The 23,794-nt window shown below is 39.2% G+C and overlaps 1 protein-coding gene and 1 long non-coding RNA gene across 2 annotated transcripts; both read left to right on the top strand.

Annotated features, from left to right (window-relative positions):
* The first annotated feature begins 161 nt into the window (after positions 1 to 161).
* Positions 162 to 10,450, top strand: LOC307040964. Its single transcript, XR_013808642.1, has 2 exons — positions 162 to 1,163; positions 1,355 to 10,450. It is a non-coding gene; the product is annotated as an uncharacterized lncRNA (long non-coding RNA).
* Positions 10,451 to 17,904: 7,454 nt separating this feature from the next.
* On the top strand, positions 17,905 to 20,426 carry LOC307039600 (proteasome subunit beta type-3-like). The gene is made up of 4 exons (XM_079681838.1): positions 17,905 to 18,059; positions 19,128 to 19,312; positions 19,671 to 19,778; positions 19,880 to 20,426. The coding sequence occupies exons 1-4, from the start codon at positions 18,057 to 18,059 to the stop codon at positions 20,097 to 20,099; spliced, it is 516 nt and encodes a 171-aa protein (XP_079537964.1). The 5' UTR covers positions 17,905 to 18,056; the 3' UTR covers positions 20,100 to 20,426.
* The last annotated feature ends 3,368 nt before the right edge of the window (positions 20,427 to 23,794 follow it).

Raw genomic sequence — 23,794 nt, 5'->3', positions numbered from 1 at the left:
GATAAAACCAAGGTAATGCTATTTCAAAAGCTAAAAAGACACCAGAGCCTGTTTTAGATATTGTTACTATGCAAGGACAAGTACTTGAAGTGGTTACCTGTTACAAATACCTTGGTATCTGGCTTGATGATTGTCTCACTTTTAAACTTCATTTCAATAACCTGCTTAAAAAGCTGAGGGTTAGACTAGGTTTCTTTTTCAGAAACAAGTCCTGTTTCTCACTTGAGGCCAGGAAAAGGCTAGTCACTGTGACCTTTTTACCTGTGCTGGACTATGGTGATTTGTTGTATATGAATGCACCTGCCTATTGCCTGAACAAGTTAGATGCCGCCTATCACAGCGTACTGAGATTTGTCACAAATTGTAAAGCACTTACTCATCACTGTACCCTGTATGCCAAGGCAGGTTTGCCATCACTTACTGTAAAGAGGCTCAGACATTGGTACACATTTTTATATAAAGCTTTGTTGGGTAAACTCCCGTATTATATCTGCTCTCTGATAACACAGAGAGTTGCAAGCAGCTATTGTCTGAGATCGCATGATGTACTATTGTTAGATGTGCCAAGAGCAAGGACTGTCTTAGGTAAGACAGCTTTTATGTGCGCAGCTCCACTTGCTTGGAACAATCTTCAGCAAGAATTGAAACTGAGCAGTCTCATTCCTCTGCATGTTTTTAAAGCTAGGCTAAATGAAATACTTGTTGATACTATGGGCACTTGTAAATGTCTATAACTATGTAAATGTATCTGTAAATATAATGTATGATGTCCTTTATTGTTTTATGTTTCATGTGGAACCTATATGCTGCAGGTCTCCCTTGAAAAAGAGATCTATGATCTCAATGGGACCAATCTCGTTAAATAAAGGTTTGAAATGAAATGAAATGAATCCTTCCTTTCCAGGTTTTTACAAAAGTAAAACGGCACAGGACATAGGGTTGGCAGGACCCCCGGCAGAAGAGTAGTCGGCGGGACCTCCGACCGCACAGGACATTGGGTTGGCAGGACCCGCGGCAGAAGAGTAGTCGGCGGGACCCCCAACGGCACAGGACATAGGGTTGACAGGACCTCCGGCAGTAGAGTAGTCGGCGGGACCCCCAACGGGACAGGACATGGAGTTGGCAGGACCCCCAATGGAACCTCCAACGGACCAGGACATTGGGTAGGGACTTGAGGGGGGACTCTAGAGGTGACTTGAAAGGGGCTTAGTCCACGTCCCTGTGCTTGTTACGCGTATGAAACAGGAAACACGTAAATGAACTCAGTCTGTCTAAAGTAGTTAAACCGTCACAATGTGCATTTTAAAAAAGCTAGTTTCACTACATAATTCACTTTTTCTGTTCTCTCCTGCAGCTCCCACACCACAAACCCATACTTTGATCTACACCATCATAAAACCAACGGCACTTTTAAGAGCCAAACTCAACCTATCTCCCTATCTAGCTCTCTTATATCTATCATCTATTTCTTTATTCACCCTTCTATCTATGCTGTGTACTTCTCTACTTTCCTGTGTTTGTCAGTCTGTCTGTCTGTTTGTTTGTAATCCCGTGTTAATCATGTCAGGTGGGTCTACAAAAAAGACATGTCCCTTCTGTCAAAACATTTTATTTTGTGCACAGAAGATCTGTGGACATTGCCTTAAGGAGCAGCCAAAAAAAACGCGCCTTGAGAAGAAGCTCAAGAGGTTTGATGAGAAGCGAGGGGGTTGGGTGTCAGGGCGGAAGAAGAACCACAACATAGAGAACCGCAGTGACGCGTCGTAAAACCCGGAAGTAAGTTAGCATTTTTAGCACTTCCGGTTCCTTCCTCAAAAAGCAATGCATTTTTTCCATAGGGTTTTGGAAAATAGCTCGAAATAAGGTCTGTGGTTGACACAAATTTAAGAGGTAATTGACGTTTTGTTCTACGACATTAAATACATCAGCAGTGACCCCACTGGGGATTTTTGAAGAGTTTACGTGTCTGAAAAACGATGGTTGTTACCGAATGGCTGAATAGGACTACAGAAATTGTCGAGGCCGTTGTACGTCATTACGCCGAACATGTAAACACTCCCGCTAAGTTTGTTTTCCCCTGTGTTCTGCTTGAAAGCAAGTACCTGCCTATCTTTAGTATCTGTATATCTATATCTGACCATTAGAATCTGTATTTTTGAAATTGGCGTTTTTAACACCGTAGTTTTACAAATTATAGAATAATTAATTACCAGTGTTTTCCAATTTTACTCGGCAGTTCGTTTCGTTGGCTAACGTTAGCTAAAGCTAGCGCTACTAGTTAGCTACGCAATGGTTTGTTGCTTTGCTCCAGGTTGCAGCCACAGGTCTTCGCATGAAACGTGCTTGTTCTATCGTTTCCCGGCCAATGTTTTCCAAAGGAGAGTCTGGATTCGTGCCATGAGGTAAGCTGACGTTACATTTTTGTCCATGTCACGGTGAAATGTAAATAATGGGTAGTGACTGTATCGCCGTTATAGAGATGGCGCTGCTGAAAAGACCGTAACATAAGTAAAGATAATGAATACATCCTATTAAAACCTGTGTGGTGTTAGAAATTAAAATCAATGTTTTGATGGTATAATGTAGCTTAAACATACCGTCAGTTCAAACGCTCTTTTATACTGAAAAACCAGAAATTCTTGTGCACAAGCAGTTAAGCTTTTATTCATAAAATCCTTCATCTACGGTTAGCATGTAGCATGTGGTTAATATACGATTTCCTAAAGAGGTGAATTGAGGAGCGAAATGACTTGGTGTGGTGAAAACCGAAACCTACTGATTTAACACTACAACGATAGATGTCGAGATATTACCATGCTGAATATTAAATGAAGGTACAGTTTATTTGAATACATTATTGTTTACAGACGAGTAGCATGTGACAACATCCGGAATGACCGGCAACCAAACGAGCCGAGAAGTATTGTTTAGAGTATTGATTACAGCGTTTAGAATGTGTTAAATGAAAAGTGATGAAAGAGAATATGAGGAGAAACGGCGTGTTAAGCATATATTGAATGTGAAAAGAACCTATCCTCTGTTTAAATGCAATAACGGACATTGGAGACGAGGTGAGCCGGCTGGCGGGGAGGAGCCAGCAGAGGATATATATAGCAGCGCCGGAGGAGAGATCCGGTGTCTTCTTCTTGCTCAGGAGAACCGGACCACAGCTGTTTGTCTGACGGAACAATATTCTGTCTGTAACACTACCGCGCCTTTTTTAATTAAAGTATCCCATTTGAATCTTTTCAGAGACTCCATTTAGTCTCATTTTAAAGCTTCTCTCCTGGACGCGAGAATAAAGAACACATTTTAACAATTGGCGAGCTAGCCCAGGATCTCGCAAAACCGGGAGAGACTACAGCAGGCTGCTTGCTGGACCCGCTGGCATCCGTTCAGCACACAGAGAGCTCAAATCAACTAGGTATGGAGAAACCTGTTATATCGAATTCTTCAATAGTTAATGTAGGACAATGTTAGTTCTGTGTGTTTGACGGCGGCCAGCGGATCCTGAAAATAGCTGTGCAATTTAAGTTAAAACAAGCCTAAATTGATAAATATTGGTAGCCTACCACGTGGCGTTGCTTTGTTACAGGCAGGGTGAGTTCAATTTCTTTTTTTCTATTTAACCCTGCATGCTATTCGTTTGTCTGTTAGTACATGTCGGCTAGAGGCCAATCACTATATGTGTCTTTTGTGGCGTTTTACGTTTTACGTGAATGGTTTTAGGCCATTAAGCAGTCGGGACTGCTTGAGGGAAAGACACAGCCAAAGTTTGAAGCTAAGGTTATTGGAGTGAGTGTTTTGTGTAACAACAGCGTGAGGCTGTTTTAAAAAAGTCCTATTTCAAGGAAAAGGCCTGAGTAGTTTGAAGCTCTCAGTGGTTACACCATTCTGTTTTTCAAGACATTGCGTTGTGGATTACGGCAGGAAGTGCGACATTCGTGCGTTAGATAGACGATATTCTTCTAATTGTGTTTGCTTAGCGTCCTATTTGTCCCATAAATAGCGTGTTTAAACAGAAGAAATGACCATACTGGCTCTTAAAGTCAAAACATTTACGTACATGGGTAGAGGGCTATGACGTAAGGGTATGAGGCCCATTTATCATTGTAAACTAAATGGAAATGTTATTTTAAACTACAGTGTTGTGTGTTGAATTTACTAGACAAAATATCACCTCACCAATTTCAACTCCAGGTGTTTTCTCAAATCCCTTTGTTCTTCAGGTCAAAGGTTGGAAAACCAGTTGCCATTTTGTCTTGACCTCATGTTCACGGTGAGCCACGGCAGTCACCATTTCATGAAATGCTAATTGAAGTACTCTGTTTGCTTTAACACACTGAGGCTGGGCATTCCATCTTCTAAAGAACATCATACTTCTTGTTAGAGTTAGAACTATTGGAAGTACTTCTGCTGGCAAATGTGTTTTGGCGGTTATGTGTTGTGTTGTTTAACCATAGTGTAAATTCCTATTTTAAAGATATTTTTGAGGAAACTACGTTTCTCCTTTGTCAAAAACGAGTCAGTTTTGAAACAGCTATTCCCTAGTGGATTAAGCTGGAATTTAAAATAGCGCACTCTGGTGGTAGTACAGAATTATTACCCAAATAGCGGAAACACCATAACATTGTGAATATTCTTCTTTGCAAATGTGTTTTGGCGGTTATGTGTTGTGTTGTTTAACCATAGTGTAAATTCCTATTTTAAAGATATTTTTGAGGAAACTACGTTTCTCCTTTGTCAAAAACGAGTCAGTTTTGAAACAGCTATTCCCTAGTGGATTAAGCTGGAATTTAAAATAGCGCACTCTGGTGGTAGTACAGAATTATTACCCAAATAGCGGAAACACCATAACATTGTGATTTTGAACCAAATTCATATTTCAAAGTCAAAACCATACACGGTACAACTTTATTTTAACATTTCATATTTTAATTTTGCATATTTTTTATATATTAATTAACTTTATTAATATTTTACCTTAAACTTAAAAAAAAAAAAAAAAAAAAAAGACATCTATAAAAATAATAAAACTTTGAGCAAAAAAAAAAAAAAAAAAAATTAAATTAAAGTTCGGACGAACAGCAACGACGGTGCTAGTCAGAGGATTAGTGCTTCATCTTTGATAGGTTAATAAATAATTAGAGAACATGTCACCAAAACAAACTAAGTTGAGACTAAACGCAGGGCCAGGCTCAACTGCAGATATCAAGGAAAGGGTAAAAATCAGATCCGATGCTTTAACAGTTTCAAGAATCAGTCTTTATTTATTTATTCTTGAGTAACTTTACTGATTTGTGGTGTTGTGCGTAAGGCAATATCTCATTTGAGTGAGGGGCACCAGCCCTTCATGCAGGTCACTCTCTGAGAGAATAGTTCATATTTTCCCTCCAGTTTGGAGAAATATTATTTTATCATATGTTAGTTCAGCAGTGTCAACCAATCCTCTAATCCTAGAGTTATTGAGACGCATTAGCGACACCAGGGGTATTGTTTTTCGCAGCAACGATGACGCATAATACCATTACAAAAGCCATTATTGAAACAAGTAAACTATTAGAAGTGCTAATTGCTGATTTTTTTTATAGTGAATATACATTTATACCATCAGAAAACCATAAATCATACGATATTTTTGTACCCCTTGTGGGTACACGGAGAAGTTATATTTATTTAATGCAACGTTATGAGTTTTACATGTCCTGTACAGAATAGGGTAATCATTGCAATATTAATTGAGCATTTTATGCTCAAAGGAGGGAGTGTCATGATTATACAGATATGTTGATTTCAGTGACGTTGTAGTTAATAAATAATAACATGTAGTCAACAAGAGGTATGCCGAAGCTCGGGCCTTCTCCAAGGAGGGAGTGGTCCAGTTTTAGATATTAGACAAATAGAAGTGGATGAATATGTCAGAACTCTGAGTAATATTATGCAAGTTTTGTCTACACAGGCTAGGAAAACTACAGAGATACCAGACGAGACACCAGAAGAGACTCCTGTTCGGCCAGGTGATTGGGTGAGGGTGAAAGTTCACAAAAGACAGTGGGCTGATCCCCGGTGGACGGAAGCGTGAAAGGTTGTAACAAACTTCACACGCGCTCCGGTTTAAAGGTAAAGAAAAAGGAGCAAATTGACACCACCTCACACATTGTCACCCTTCACTGGCAACTTCCAGAACATTATTGGGAGTTAGGACTGATTTGGCAGAGCTGGAACAAAACAATAAATAGAAATAAGATAAAGATAGAAACAGCTCAAAAGACAAATTGTCTATAGATTTTTATAGATTGTACATTAATGTGAATACCTATTTTTTGTTTTACATCTGTAAAAAGAGTCCAATTTGTTATGTTATTTTTGTACTCATTATTTAAATTCTGTAACGGACACAACCAGGTTTAAAATAGAGATGATGAGAACAAAGCCAAACCAATTGTGGGGTCCCCTAGGGATAAGAGTCAGAATAGCATTGTTGATTGTGCTCATTACACTTGGCACCTTTCTGGTTGGAAGGGGAGTACAATATTATGTAAGGCATGGATCCATTAGTTCACTCATAGAATGCCCACATCACTAACAAGACTCCAGCTGGGTTTCAGAGACTTTCACTTATCCCCAGAGCCAAAAGATCAGCTGAGCAACAAGAGGAGGAGTTAGAAATACTCGGTCCCAAACAAGAGGCGGTTATAATCAAGATGATTCACCCCCTTATATGCAGTTCTTGTATCAAATGATGAGATGGGTTTAAGTGATTGGGATATGTAAGTGATGGGGATTTACAGATTAGGGGAATCTCTAAATACACTGGATCCATGTTTTAGTCTGTACCAGAAACACCCCCTGTTAAGCTATGAACAACCGATCGGTGACCTGAGCACAATTATTGAAAATGATTGTTAGACACAGGCTACTAACCCACAAGTACAGCTTTGTACGTACAAACTCTATGAACAAGATTCCCCAGCAGATAGTGGCGACATTGCAGATATGTCCAGTCACAAAAGTTACTACGGTTCTAAATAACAGTGAGATTTAAAGTGATGGAGAAAATATGGAGACGTTCTTTTATAGTGTGTGAAATATGTGGTGCTTGAAACATCTAGGTATTTAAATGTATAGAAGAAAATGGTTTCCTGAAAGAGTTAATTGGAATAAACATGTTACAGTGGGTGAAGGCAATGTTTAGGGATATGGTAAAATTATTAGTAGACATGAATTGTGTTTAGATGGCATTTAACAACTAAGATGGATAGTATGGTTAGGAAAATAGAGTGGAAAAGGTTGGATTTATTTTACCTCAGTGTGTTAGAATTTAACTATACGTAATGCCTCCCGAGATCTCTCTCTCTCCACCTGTCAGAACGCTACGACCCCATCGTCCAAGCAGACAAAAGACCTCACCACGGAAGACTCCTCCTCCTCCATAGAACAGACAGAGAACCAGAGCTGAACCAACAACTCCAACGCTGCATCCAGAACCATCTCCACCTGAGGCACCAAGAACCAAAACCAGGTGACATAAAAAGGCACACTCTCATCGGTCCCCCACAGGACATGAAGTTCCAAGCTGAGCCACAAGATTTGGGCACAAGAGCAGAGTGTGGGACATGAGAGCGGAATACGCCCTCCATGCAACAAAGTAGAGACTGTAAAGGAGGAGATGAAAAGCAAAGCAGATGGGACACTGAGAAGAGTTACAGCGGAAGGATCCAAGAGCGGATGGACTGAGGAGAAGGTGGACGGAGGAGAGGAAAGAACGGAGGAGTTGGCATGGTCCGGCAGAATGTGAGGGGGTCGTGGCGACAACCAGAGGGGGAGAGAAGGAAAACGGGAGTGAGTGAGTTTACACATAAACACACTTATTCACCAACGAGAAATACGTAAAGAAAAAGATTTATCAGCCATGAATTAATCAATTGGTGAATTTATAAAGAAAAAAGAGGAAACTATTAAATAACCCTAAAAACACACTGAGGGTAGAACATATTATTCAATCTTTTCATCATATGAACAAATTATTCTTTAAGAGTTTTTTTATTCATGTGTGAATTTGGGGAAGATTTAATTTGTTACAGTATAGACCTACAGTTTAAAGGAATGGTTTTAGTAACCACTCTATAAAAGCAGACAAATCTTTATTTGTATGGAAAATGTTAAAGGTAGAGCTAGTACCAAGCCAAAGATGGTGTTCCAATCTAGAGTATTGATTTCTCCATTGTAGCATGGTTATTACCTCAGGAGGGAAGATTAAGGTGGAAATAACATTTGTTTTTCGTCCAAGATGTAGAGTTTTAAAATGACACTGGGCAAAGAGCGAAAGCAAAGTTTAATTTAAAAAAAAAAACTAATGTAGTTGGGAGTAATACATGCGGGGCCTTGGATCACTCATTGTGATGGTACATATTTGTTACAACAAACATCGTTTAGGGAGAAGGGGTCGCTCAACCCACCCTGCAGATGTTTTAAATCTTACTTGCAGCTTCAGAGGGAGCGCACGGCACCAGAGTATGAGTTTTAAAAGACAAGCGCCACCAGCTCCTAAAGGTCATCCATTCACCAGATGACCTGACGTTTAGAGATGTTATTTAAAGGAGAAACATATCTGCCATAGGTGTAAATTCCTGAATTAAACTACAAACCATTAATGAAATGACTTCTGTTTTTAAAATCCTTGTTAAAGGAGGGAGTAATTATCACATGCTCGGGCACCCAAGGTTCCACACACTGTAAAAGGGGTTAGCATAGTTATTTAAGTAGACCATAATTGAAAATAAATTAGTATAATGAGTTATTGATATTCCACCGGTTTTCACACCATTTCAGGGACTTTATCACTGCATTAGAACAGACCACCCAAAGGTAATGAGTAGGAACCTTTAAGTGATGAAACTCTACAACTGTTGTAACTGACCAAAATCTTCTCCCAGAAATGACTGTCTAGAATGCCGTACCCCAGAGTAGAACGCACAACGGCCCCCTCTAGAGAACATATTACTTTCATACCTTAAATGGTATGAAAGGAGGGAGGGTAAATTTCTCAGGAGGAGACGGTTACAAATGCTAGCAGAACAAGACGACCCACCCCGTATACAGATGTGGATGACAATGATGAGTTAGTTTAAATGATATGGATGTTCGGAGATGAGATTGATCAATGAATGTCCAGCCGATGTGATTCTTTAAATGATGAAATCATGTGAAGAAGTGAGCAAAATTAAAATGGAGTGAATCCATTTCAATTTACTTCATACTATTCCAAGATAGCATATTTTTAATATTTTTATTATTCCAATTAATTTTACACTATTCTAAGATAGTCCATTTTATTTGACTTTATTACTTTATACTATTCTAATATGGTAGATTTCATGTTGTATAAATCATTGCTATTCTAAAATGGTTTTGTTTCTTTTCACTTTGTAAAAACAAGTGCCTTAACACTGAGCGTGGTATGAGAACGGTTTCTGTGAAAGGAGGGAGGAAGAAATGTTCTGATACCAAGCCATTGCTGCTATTTTGAAGAATGATATTGAATGTAAACACTAGAAGTTATGCACAAGGGACAACTTTTATGTTTGAACACAGACAAGAATTTATTTTGTATTTTTGTAAAGCCGGCTGTGAAACCATTCCATTTGATTGTATGTTTGTTAATATGAGATATGTAATATGCAAAGTTCAGATGAAGAACTCATTGATTTCAGTATTATACACACCTTTTAGGTGTGTAAGGAGGGACTGTTAGAAATTAAAATCAATGTTTTGATGGTATAATGTAGCTTAAACATACCGTCAGTTCAAACGCTCTTTTATACTGAAAAACCAGAAATTCTTGTGCACAAGCAGTTAAGCTTTTATTCATAAAATCCTTCATCTACGGTTAGCATGTAGCATGTGGTTAATATACGATTTCCTAAAGAGGTGAATTGAGGAGCGAAATGACTTGGTGTGGTGAAAACCGAAACCTACTGATTTAACACTACAACGATAGATGTCGAGATATTACCATGCTGAATATTAAATGAAGGTACAGTTTATTTGAATACATTATTGTTTACAGACGAGTAGCATGTGACAACATCCGGAATGACCGGCAACCAAACGAGCCGAGAAGTATTGTTTAGAGTATTGATTACAGCGTTTAGAATGTGTTAAATGAAAAGTGATGAAAGAGAATATGAGGAGAAACGGCGTGTTAAGCATATATTGAATGTGAAAAGAACCTATCCTCTGTTTAAATGCAATAACGGACATTGGAGACGAGGTGAGCCGGCTGGCGGGGAGGAGCCAGCAGAGGATATATATAGCAGCGCCGGAGGAGAGATCCGGTGTCTTCTTCTTGCTCAGGAGAACCGGACCACAGCTGTTTGTCTGACGGAACAATATTCTGTCTGTAACACTACCGCGCCTTTTTTAATTAAAGTATCCCATTTGAATCTTTTCAGAGACTCCATTTAGTCTCATTTTAAAGCTTCTCTCCTGGACGCGAGAATAAAGAACACATTTTAACAGTGGCTTATATGATAAGTCTTATTAGTACAAGCAGCATAACGTTTCACCATGTAACTAAAGATTGTAGTCAGGGAAATCAGTTTGACATATTGAACTAATAACAAATCACTTCAGGCTGGCAGAGAACTCTCTGCTCCATAGCTTCTCTTGGACGTAAAATCACATGTACATTTTACATTTATATTCAATTTAATATTCCATCCCTCACATACTTTTGTATGTATAATAACTTATATTTTGTTTTTCTTGTTATGCTGCTGCAACACAAACATTTCCCAAATTGGGATCAATACAGTAATATCTTATCTTAATTAATTAAGAAATATAACTATTATAATTAGTGTAGCAGCTGACACCTATTTTCAATATGGATTAATCTACCATTTATTTCTTTAGTTCAATTTTCATCTATAAAAATGTCAAAATAGTGAAAATGTTCACGAGACTTATCAAAGTGCAAGGTTATATCTTTAGATGTTTTGTTTTAGCCTATGTACTGTATGTCTTAATGCTCTTACAGTATATGTGACGGTGTGACTTCCATTAAACTATATTTTATATCTTCCCAACAGACGAGCTGACAGGAAACCTAACACTCTAACAACCACAACATTGCAAAGGCGAGTAAATGTAAATTAAAAACAATTCACAATTTTTGTATTTCTTCTTCCTTGCAGTGAGGTGAAGCTGACGTTGCACTTGGTGCCAGTAAGGATGTTCCTCACGCAGGCTGAATGTTTCTCCTTCCTTACTGACAAAGAAGCCATTGATTTGCAATGCTTCACTAATTGTCATTTCCCTGGCTCCGTAGGGACACTTTACCTCCAGCACAACGGAAGACCCTACCAGACCATCCGGAGATGCCCCCAACAATCCTGATAGGGAGAGCCACAAATCTGACTCATGGACCTGCATCTGAGTTGCAGTGGTGAATGCCCTGACGCCCTCACATTCATTCATAGTCCCCCACTGTACAGACGAAACACCATCAAGGGCCTGTTGTTGCCCTAGCACCCTGGCAATAAAGGAAGCAGTCACACGCTTTGACCTCAGGACAGCTCCAAAGTTGCTGGCAGTCAACCTTCCTTTCCTGAACAAATGCCAGTTTGGGTTGGTTCGCTGGCCAGTGGTAGCCACCTGAATTGCTCTCTGTTGCTCTTCAGACAATGCCATGCTTGCCACAATTGCCTCAGGTCCCTGATGCCCAACAGATTTGATAATTTCAGGAACAGTAAGTGTTTCCAAGCTGTAGTGTTCCTCTTCTGGCTCGGGGGAGAGAAGCCAAGAAATTCCTGAGAACCTGCCCCCAAGTCTGTCCCTCAGCCAGTCACGATCTTCGGAGGTGGGCTCTCTTGTCAGCGGGTTAAATTAGTTATTGGTTTCAACAGTCACATTAAAACAGTTACTAAATCAGCTTACTATCACCTAAAGAACATATCTAGGATTAAAAGACTAATGTCACAGCAGGATTTGGAAAAACGTGTCCATGCTTTTATCTTCAGTAGACTGGACTACTGCAATGGTGTCTTCACAGGTCTCACAAAAAAATCTATTAGAAAGCTGCAGCTGATTCAGAACACCGCTGCTCGAGTCCTCACTAACACTAAGAAAGTGGATCACATCACTCCTGTTCTGAAGTCTTTACACTGGCTTCCTGTGTGTCAAAGAATAGATTTCAAAATACTGCTGCTGTTTATAAAGCACTGAATGGTTTAGGACCAAAATGCATTTCTGACCTCCTGCTAAATTATGAACAATCCAGATCTCTCAGGTCTTCAGGGACTGGTCAGCTTTCTGTCCCCAGAGTCAGAACTAAACATGGTAAAGCAGCGTACAGTTATTATGCTCCAAATATCTGGAACAAACTCCCAGAAACCTGCAGGTCCGCTGCAACTCTTACTACTTTTAAATCCAGGCTGAAGACTTTTCTTTTTGTCGCTGCTCTTAATTGAACTATTCATATCTTAGACTGCACTGTAACTTTTATCCATGTATTTTTTCTTTTAATGTTTATTTTATTAGCTTTTCTTTTTAATGACTGATTTTAAATGCCATTTTCTTAATGTCTTTCATTTTTTGTAAAGCACTTTGAATTGCCTTGTGTTGAAAAGTGCTATATAAATAAACTTGCCTTGCCTTGCCTAATAAAGATTTCATGTGACACATACAATTGATTTGTTGATGGAAATTAATGTGAATAAATTAACTCGGTCTTAAAAGGTTAACGGTACTCTTGCTATCACTACTCACCGACACTATAAACCTGGTCCCTCATGCTAGCCCTGACAACACCGGTAAGCACACCTTCATCTAGGCTGCACTGTAACGTGTCCTGACTTGTAGTGGTTCTCTCCTCTATCTTGTCATCTTTGTAAAACGATATCAGACTGGTAATTGACACAGCCATGACTTCTAGTTAAATTCAGTGTGGCTAAAATGAAAAGCTTTGTTAAAATATGCAAGCACGCTAAAGTCAAATTCAGCTTTATTGTCAAAAATTCTACATGTGTTATACATCCAGAAATATCGAAATATCGTTTCCCAGTGTGACATGTATATATAAAACAAAAAGGGCCTAGATAACCGGGGTATACAGTTTAAAATGTTAATATATTTAAAGTGTTCAAAGTGCAGTTTCAGTGCAAGTCAGTTGAAACGATCTTAAGTTGGCGTGACGTTGAAGTCGTGCGACCCTGCTGCTGTACTGGCTTGTAGTTCGTTTATAGCGTTAGCATTTCACTTTTGGCGACTAGATTTATGATTCAAAAATTATAAAAGTAGGGTTGACATGTGGAGATTATCCGGCTGAACAAAACGTGATCCCTCTCTTAAATGTGTGTCAACCACAGACCTTATTTCGAGCTATTTTCCAAAATCCTATGGAGAATTTGCATTGGTTTTTCGCGAAGGAACCGGAAGAAGTTTATTTCCGGGTTTTACGACGCGTCACTGCGGTTCTCTATTGCTTCCATCAAGGATGAAGCCATCGTCTTGGTATGTACACTTTTTACTGTATGTTAAGGCCCGGACACACCAAGCTGTAACCAAAGAACTGACACAGACGGACCCTGACTGTTTGCCAATATATTGGGCCAGGATCAAGTTGAATGTTGTTTTTATATACATTTATTTCTTAATGATGTTTGTATCTTATTAACCAATATACACTTTGATATCAACTTCAAATATAGATATTATTGCAAAGGTATTATTTAATATTCTCTTTTCTTTCAATTTTAAAACTACTCTTAACTTTCACAGCCAAGGGACACTATTTTAATTTAACTACACATTTAAATAAAGAGAGCACTTCCTTCACTTCCATGTTGTGTTCCATTCTTGCTTATGTACACACTTTTAGACCTTAAAGGTAGGGTATGTAAGTTTGACAAACCGGCTCGAGATCGCTAGAATTTGAAAATACACAACCGGAGAAAATCTGCCACTTCCTTAAAGAGCCCCTCCTCCAACACACACAAACGCGCACATGACCAATGAGGGCACGAGATAAGTTTGTGCACAGATGGAAGGCTGACAGGCAGGTAGGCCATCCAGTTACTTTAGCCGGGCCGGCTCAGATGATTGGTCGTGCTTTTTACAGTATTACGGCTTCCACAGATGACATTTTTCTATGGATTTTTTGTCAAAGCACTTAAGATATTCATTGCTATCGGGATGTTAAGAGCATTCCATGGAATATAACAAAAAGTGTATCTCGAGCCGGTTTTTCAAACTTACCTACCCCACCTTTAATAAGACTACATAATTGTATGTTACTACTCTATATTACTCTTACGACTGCAGCCACAACATACGGGAACGTTTTACATCGTAGCACGCAATTTCAATTTCAACAGTGTCAAGCTTTGATTGTGTTACATTTTTAATTATGCAATAGTCATTATAAGTGTTAACTGTTAATTGTTGAGTGGTCACACATTTGTATCTTATTGTACTTTAACTTTAAGATTATCAGGGTTTGAAATGGGACTCAGGATAATGATTTATTTGTATTTTGTGTTTGTCTATAAAATATTTTCTGCTTCTACTGTGTAACCCTTCCTGGTAAATACATGATTCTGCAAAAGCTTAACTCAGCCTCTAGGTTTATGAATGGCATACAACTAGATGCTGTTATCAGTAATGTTATAGTTTTAGTTATATAGTTGTTATTGATGTTTCCTTTCCATTTCTTTAAACAGTAAATATATTATTTTTGTCATTACAGCTTGAGAAACTCCATGCCATTGGCTTTAAACCAGTGCTGCTTCTTGGCAAGGAGACCAGGAAGAAGGACGTCAAATGTGAAATCCTAACTCCTCGCTGCACACTGACCGCCTATGCCTAGGATTACCTTGACAAGATAGGCACTTTTTATCAGTACCTTTGTGAAGGTGAGATGCTTGCACTCTATCTTCACAGTTCACAGTATTGTGTACACAAAATGTTTGTATCAATGGAGAGCTTAACATTTCCTTATAACCAACACAGTTATATGGAATGAGTTTGGATCAACTCATTTAATAAAGTCAGTTAAGTTAACAACAACTTACAGCGACTGTTTTCAATCCATCCAAATCTTGTGGGACAACAACTTGATCCAGTATTTATCCTTTGATACAGCCAGAAAGCAGTCATTCGAACCATTTATTTGGGTTTGGCAAACTGTATTTTTGTGAGACAACTAACACACATCCTTTCTACCTGTTAACTGTCACTATTTTTTAGCATGGGTAACCCCACCCATCCTCTCCACCTGCAGCTGGACAGACAGATAACCCCCCCCCTCCCCCCCACCTGGACAGACAGGAGCTCCTTCTCCAACAGACTGCTGCAGCTCCGCTGTCACAGGAACCGATACAGGAAAACATTCCTGCCCACTGCAATAACTCTGTACATAACACGTTCTCACTCCCAACCGGTCACATGTTGACGGACGGTCAACTCCTTGCAGTATCAATACTAATTCGGCTGACTTTTATATTTGATCCAATCGGTATATTGGTATATTTACACCATAACGGTGCACAGCTGATAGAAAGGGACACCTAGTGGTTAAAGCACGTTATTGAAATGTATTATTTTTATTATTAGATACACAGACACAGACAGACAAACTAATCAGGCTTTATTTAAACATTAAAGAATACTTTAGGTTAAGGTCTTATTTTGAATAAGAAAAAAGCTTTGGGGGTATAAATATTAAGCCTGACAAAGTACTAATATATTGCTTTCCTGCAATGTTAACTACTGTATGTTTAAGCACTTATTTTAACTGATATTATACATATGTATTATACTCTTATAAGATGTATGTAGATAGTATAAGAAATGTGCAGAATATGACAGTTTAATGGTGGAGGTATACACACATATTGATAGATGTCTTGAAATGCACTGTTGAGGAACCTGCGACCCAAGTTGTTCATCTCCGACCTTGTCAGGTATTGAACATTCAATATATAAAGAACACAGAATTATTAAATATAAAACACAGAATTTGTGTGATTATACTAAATGATTTACAAATAAACACCACTGCATATTTACAACTGTTACACATGCTGATGTAACGCAAATGTTTCCAACGTATTAAAAGTATATCTTATCTTAAGATGATCGATGGCCACTGCCATATTTGCAAAATTTGTCTCTGAATCTTGACAAGTGAATGTCTCAGGCTTATCAATTTACAACATTAGGGGTCACAGACATAAGACGAGCTGTTAAATAAAGCTCTTCTGACCTTAGCTGGCATGTGGGTATATATAGGACTGTCTCAGAAAATTAGAATATTGTGATAAAGTTCTTTATTTTCTGTAATGCAATTAAAAAAACAAAAATGTCATACATTCTGGATTCATTACAAATCAACTGAAATATTGCAAGCCTTTTATTATTTTAATATTGCTGATTATGGCATACAGCTTAAGAAAACTCAAATATCCTATCTCTAAATATTAGAATATCATGAAAAAGTATACTAGTAGGGTGTTCAACGAATCACTTGAATCGTCTAATTAACTCGAAACACCTGCAAGGGTTTCCTGAGCCTTGAAAAACACTCAGCTTGGTTCAGTAAACTAAATCACAAGTATGGGGAAGACTGCTGATCTGACTGCTGTCCAGAGGACCGTCATTGACACCCTCCATCAGGAGGGTAAGACACAAAAAGAAATTTCTCAAAGAGCAAGCTGTTCACAGAGTGCAGTTTCAAAGCACATCCACAAAAAGTCTGTTGGAAGGGGGAAATGTGGCAGGAAACGCTGCACAACCAAGAGAGATGACCGCAGCCTTAACAGCATTGTGAAGAAGAGTCGCTTCCAGAATTTGGGGGAGCTTCAAAGACAGTGGACTGAAGCTGGAGTCCAGGTATCAAAAGTCACTGTTCACAGACGTGTCCGGGAAATGGGCTACAATAGCCGTATTCCCATGGTCAAGCCACTTCTGAACTCAAGACAACGGAAGAGGCGTCTGACTTGGGCTAAGGAAAAGAAGCACTGGACAGTTGCACAGTGGTCCAAAGTCCTCTTTTCAGACGAAAGCAAGTTTTGTATTTCATTTGGAAGTCAAGGCGCCAGAGTCTGGAGAAAGGCTGGAGAGGAGCAAAATCCAAGTTGCTTGAAATCCAGTGTGAAGTTCCCACAGTCAGCGATGGTTTGGGGAGCCATGTCAGCTGCTGGTGTTGGTCCACTGTGTTTCATCAAGCCCAGAGTAAATGCAGCTGTGTACCAAGAGATTTTAGAGCACTACATGCTTCCGTCTGCTGAAAAGCTCTATGGAGATGAGGAATTCATTTTCCAGCATGATCTGGCACCTGCCCATTTTTTAATTGCATTACAGAAAATAAAGAACTTTATCACAATATTCTAATTTTCTGAGACAGTCCTGTATACCCACATGACAGCTAAGGTCAGAAGAGCTTTATTATTTATATTATATATATATATTATTTATATTATATTATATATATTATATTTATTATTTTATTATTAATGCTGCCCATAATGGGCAGCATTAATATATATATTAATGCACACACATTATGGGCACAAGCAATTTTCCCCCATTTATTTATTATATGTTTTAAATGTGAGTGTTTCCTATCCCCTAAACCCAGTGGCGAACCGTCAGGGCCTTCAAGGTATTCAGAGATTACCCTGATAACTCAGATAAAAAAAATACATTTATCGATTTAATTATATAAATACAATTTAATAAAATGTAAATACATTTTATAAATGAGAATCGTATCTGTGTTGTTGATCTGTAATAAACAGTGTTACGTTGATTTGTTTGTCCTTTTCGGACCTTGCACTACGCATTTTAGAAAAGAAATGCAACCAATCAGATCTGTTCCTTGATAGCTTGGTTTCAGTCAAGTGACTTCTTCGACGCGCAAATTCATGTGGAGGTCAGGAAGTGAAAACGCAATCATTCATTGACGCAGGAATCATGGAGGACACCGACTATGTCAAACAATTAAATGAACCTGCACGCCGCAGATATCGTGAAAAAATCACAACACACTCACAATGGTAAGAGCACCAGATATTAGATCACATGCCAATGTGTTTTTAGGTAAATGGTCAAATGTAACTAGTATTTAAGGGTAACAGTTACAAGAGATGGCTAAGCTAATGTTGGTAGCCAGCTAGCTTATAGACTTCTCCATCCTGCTTAAACTTAGCAAATATTCAATGAAAACATATTTTAAGTTTGGGGTTGCAAGTAACATCAATCTCACAACTCTAAACGTTTCAATATATTCAATGTTGTAGTTAATTATACAAAACATTTCATTGTGATGGTAGCCGGGGCATAGCTGCAATGCTAAATACTTAGCTTACCTAGCTGCACACGAGCTAACGTTGTGTCTTGTAGGCTAACTTAACTGTTACAATCATTCCCCGAATTCACTTTAATGGCATTATGATTCAATAAATCCGGTTCACTTAAAGGGCTGATGTTGCGTTTGGGTCAACATCAGCTAACGTTTGGTTAATTAGACATTGCTAGTTTGGTTAGCTAAAGCTTCAACCTACTAAGCTAGTCAGCAATTTGTTAATGTGAGTCCACTGACAGCAGACAACTGCAAAAACTTTAACAATCCAGCAACAAGGTTTCACTATACATCCTTACATTTAAACATGTATAACGCGGGATAATAAAGACTTTGGTTCAATAATAATGTTCTACAACTACACTTTTTATTTTATCTTACTTTTATTTCTTTTGATCGTTGAAATGATTTTAGATGAACGTTATGCTCCATGTTTACACATTTGGGTGGTTGGAAATAACCCTGAGTCATGTTTTTGGTCCTTAAATGAAATACATAGATTTCAGTCATTTATGTTGAGGACAACATTATTCAGTATCTTATTTGCATGTTGCAAATAATACATATTCTTAGGATATTCTTTACTTGTTATGCTGTATAGAAGGGCCTCAACTTAAACTTAATTTTAATTTCAATGAATGTGCTTAAAAATGAGCTTTATGTTTAAATAGTTTGATTTGTCTCTTTAATCAGTTGTTTGATCTATCAATGGTTTAAGCTCTGACTAACTTAACTCTTCTTACGTTTCTCCTTCTTCATCCAGTCTATTATGTCCTATAACGGAGGGGCCGTCATGGCCATGCGAGGGATGAACTGTGTGGCGATAGCAGCGGACCGGAGGTTTGGCATCCAGGCTCAGATGGTCACCACAGACTTCCAGAAGATCTTCCCCATGGGAGATAAGCTGTATATTGGACTGGCAGGACTGGCCACTGATGTTCAGACAGTGTGAGTGTGTAGACCTCCACCTTGTTCTCTCAAAGTGGCTAAACAGTTGTGAACACCAGGGTACTATGATGAGAGGATTGATTTACAACTCTATAAAGCTACAACTCTCAGATCTAGACTAAGTAAGACTTCTCATTTAGAGGAAGCCTGGAGTGTCAAGTACAATACTACACCTATAATGTTTATACCAACAACAAAAGTGTTGTAGTTGAATAGTATTACTATTCATTCCAATAAATAGGGGAGAAAACGTTATTAAAAATTCTGCTATCCATAGCTTTGAAATAAGTTAGATTTGTGATGACTGAATTCAATGTAAATATCTGAGGATTGATGGACGTCTTTGCCTTGTGTGTAGATCCCAGAGGCTTAAATTCAGACTGAACCTGTACGAGCTGAAGGAGGGTCGCCAGAACAAGCCCAAGACCTTCATGAGCATGGTGTCCAACCTGTTGTACGAGAAGAGGTGAGTGCACTGAACTTAATATAGACCCATGTCCACATTTAAGCTGCTTACAGTAGGCACAAATACCTGCATAAATGGTAAATATGTCATGCTCTCATCAGGTTTGGGCCATACTACATCGAGCCTGTGATCGCCGGAATAGATCCAAAAACCTCCAAACCATTCATCTGCTCCTTAGATCTGATTGGCTGCCCCATGGTGACAGAAGACTTTGTTGTGAGCGGAAGTTGTGGTTCTCTCCTTGTTGCATTATTATTTGCACAGTGGCAGCTCTTTAACCTGCATTACAGCACCTTCATATTCACTGACCACACTCACTAGAGGAAGTAGGGCCGTGTGATATATTGCTATTGTAAAAAATATGTTTACTGAAAAGATTAAATGATACTAAGAAGACTGAATAATACATGGTTTCTTATTTACATTTACAATAACCCTCAATGGCCATACATGGGAGCGTCACCAGACCAATTGTCATCTCTAGAATATTGTTGAATGAATTAAGCCTGAATGTAGATGAAAGTTGTATATTGAGTAGGGCTACACAATTTACAACACACAAAAAGATGTTTACTGAAAAGACTTGAACACAAGATGTTTGAACACAAAAAGATGTTTACTGAAAAGATTAAATGATACTGAATAATACATGGTTTCTTATTTACAAGACTACAGCTCCATGACTTTACTCCAATGGGACGACAGACACTGACAGATTAGACAAGGCAGAGCAAATAACCCCAATCTTGTCAATTAATGCTCGTGCCTCACCTGGTTTTGTTAGCATGTGCTCTATGGGCACAGCCCTGCTTTGCAGAATCTGATATTTTCTTCTGACTAATCCTATGACTCTTTCGACATGAATACGCACATTAGCTATTTTTCTTGTCTCTTCCACCTCGTATGCTGACAGCTGACTTTTCCCCCTGGTGAATGCAGGCATCTTTAGTGAAGCACAGTAAAATCCCACACAATCGCCAATATCGAACCCACGGTCTGCTAGGACAATATCTCCAGGTAACAGGTTTTTTAGGAGCCCACTCTGTATTGTGATCTGTTTATCACTAACTCTTCCTGCCCAGGCACAAGATATGGAAGTGACATAGCCTTGGGGAGCAACACCAATCAGACATTTAACAGTATGGTGATGCTTGTAGTTGGACCATGTTTGTGCTCTAGCTAGTAAATTAGAGGGCCTCTCAATAAAAACTTCAAAACAGCCAACAATCACAGCAACTCTACATCCAAATGCCTGTCTGAATCCCATTGGCATTGTAGCTTGAAGTACATGTCGCTCTGGCCACTCAATTATAAATTCTGTACTCTCATGAAGTATGTCAATTAACTTATGCCAAATTCTAGAAGCAGTGGAGAGAGAGATGTTGAACCTGAAAGCCAAATCTTTCAGAGGGAGATTTAGTCTCAGCCTCAGCAAAACTAAAATGAACTGTTCAAATTTGGAGAGCACAGACATAGGGCCACAGGTGATGTAGGGCTCGCACAGTTGAAAAACCTGAAGTAAAACTAAGAAGTTGGGGAGCCCGGTGTAAAACTTTGTCTTCTCTTCGTTGTTCTCAAAGGACTCCTGGTTGAACTTTGTGTCCAGTGCCTTTGTCCGAAGATCTCCCAGCTCTGTTGTGTTCTGTCTCAGAACATCCTCCATCCTCTCGATGTCCTCCATCGTTAAATCAGTCTGGCATCCTGCATCTGCATACAATATAGCAGTAGCAAGCATAATTAGTTATTTAAAATAGTCAAATATGAATGTGAATTGTTGTGATGTTATCTTTTTGATAACCTTTTTACACACATGCAAGTTCTCTGTTCCAATTATTGCAGATTCTCAAGTTAGTACTCTATTTTCTAAACCTAAACCTAATTCAAAGTTTGCATTGATTTTCTGACAATCACATTTGTAATATTTAATAATAATGCTGGTGTTTAATTTACCTTGTTGGTCATTTAATATCCCACTGGTGTCCTCTGGTTGTGGGCTGTCAGACTTGCGTTGGTTGCGTCGGTTCTGGGCTCTCGGTTGTCTGCAGGAGATCCAACAAAGCCTCTGCACATTCTGATTGTCTTTGTTGGTCTTCCTTGAGCTCCATCCTCTGCTCTCGTCCAAGAGATGCCTCTGATCTGGGCTTACTTGTTGTGTGGTAACCGAGGCTAACAGTGGGAGCCCAGTCTACCGACTCAACGTCACCCAAAGCGCTAGGGCACCCTAAAAAGTCCCATCAAAGTCCATATTAGACTACAGGTAACTTAAACATGATCAGTATTACTAAGTAAATAAGCATTTAACCACAACCCAATAATACATAAACAAAGCCACAAAAACCAAGTTAGCTAATACCTCTGATGAAGTGGTCGCTGCAGACACGTGCATTAGACGACTCTGCTCCTCCCGACCGCAGATGTAGGTTTGAAAGCCATTTTTTCCGGCGTTCTTCGGTTAGCTTCTTAAATTGCTCAGCTTTATGGACGACAACCTTCGGCACTCGGTAAAACCTCTTGTTTTTCTCTCGGCCGGATCGATTGGAACAACCGTAAACTACACAACACACCGGTATTTTCACAATGGTAACAGCAGCTAGATCCTCTGTAGAAAATTACTTCCTGACCTCCAATGGAATTTCGCGCCAAAGGAACGCAGCGGTGTGACGTCAAGTGAAACCAAGCTATAGAAGGCCCTGGTCGTTGAAATGAATGAGAGCGAACACTCTGATTGACAGTTTGATCAACCAATCATATATTGATTTGTAGCCAATGGGCGTATTCTTTCGGAGTTTCCCACGGTGCAGGGTATGCTAGAAGGCCCGTTAGTTCTGACAGGTGCGAGACACAGGATATAGATGGGACGTAACAATACATTTTCTGTTTTAACGTTGACATGGCAACAGGTTAAGAAGATGTTGTTGCGGAATTATTGTCGGTTCCTTTTTCAAGACGACAATTCACTGAAAAGACGGACATTGTAAAAAAAGGGCGCCCAACGCCTGAAAATCTGGAGCTGAATCAAGTTGCTAAATGCTATGTTCGCCATTTCCAGGCTAGCAACTGGGAAAGATACCCGTGGCTTACGGGCTCAGTTAGTCACAAAAGGCTCTACTGCTGGGAGTGCTTGCTTTTTGGGACCAAAAAGGGGGCATCGAATTGGAAAGGCTACGATAATCTGAGCTGTTTAACCAAGGCTGCACAAAAACACCAAAACACAGTAGGGCATTTTAAGGCAACGGTCACCATGAAGACTTTTGGAGATACAAGGATTGATCTACAGCTGGACGAACAGAGACGTAGAGAAACGATCATTCATAACAAAAAGGTGAACAAAAATCGGGAGATTTTGAAACGTCTGATCCACTGTGTGATTTTCCTTGGGAAACAGGAGTTACCTTTCAGGGGCCATTATGAGAGCAGAGAATCAGCCAATCGAGGTAATTACTTGGAGCTGCTTACATTCATAGCAGAATATGATCCAGACTTGCACTACCATTTGTCCACTTCTAGGTGTTCATTGGAACCTTGAGTCAAATACAGAACGACTTGATAAGTGCTGTGGCCGAAGTGATGGGTGAGACCATCAAAGAGGAAATAAGTAAAGCACCCTTCATAGCTTTAATGCTGGATGAAACAACAGATGTCAGCAATGCTGCACAGTTATCGTTTGTTCTTCGGTTTGTAACAGACAGTGGCGTAAAAGAGAGGTTCGTCAAACTTGAGGATGTGACAGGGAAGAAACGGGCAGAGGATGTAGCAGCCATGACCCTTGCTTTCTTGGAGGAACATGGATGCATGGACAAACTTGTAGCCCAGTGCTATGATGGTGCTGCCGTTATGGCATCGGGGCTGAACGGAGTCCAAGCCAAGGTCAAGGAAAAGATCCCACAGGCACTTTTCATACACTGTTATGCACATGCCCTTAATTTGGTTTTATCTCAAGGTGTAGTTAAATTAAAGAATGCAGAATTTTCTTCTCACACCTTTCTGGCCTGGCTGCGTTCTTTTCTAGATCGCCA

Source organism: Notothenia rossii, assembly GCF_949606895.1.
Source record: "Notothenia rossii genome assembly, chromosome: 5".
In the NCBI taxonomy this organism is placed as follows: domain Eukaryota; kingdom Metazoa; phylum Chordata; class Actinopteri; order Perciformes; family Nototheniidae; genus Notothenia; species Notothenia rossii.
This window is presented reverse-complemented; position numbering and strand designations above follow the sequence as displayed.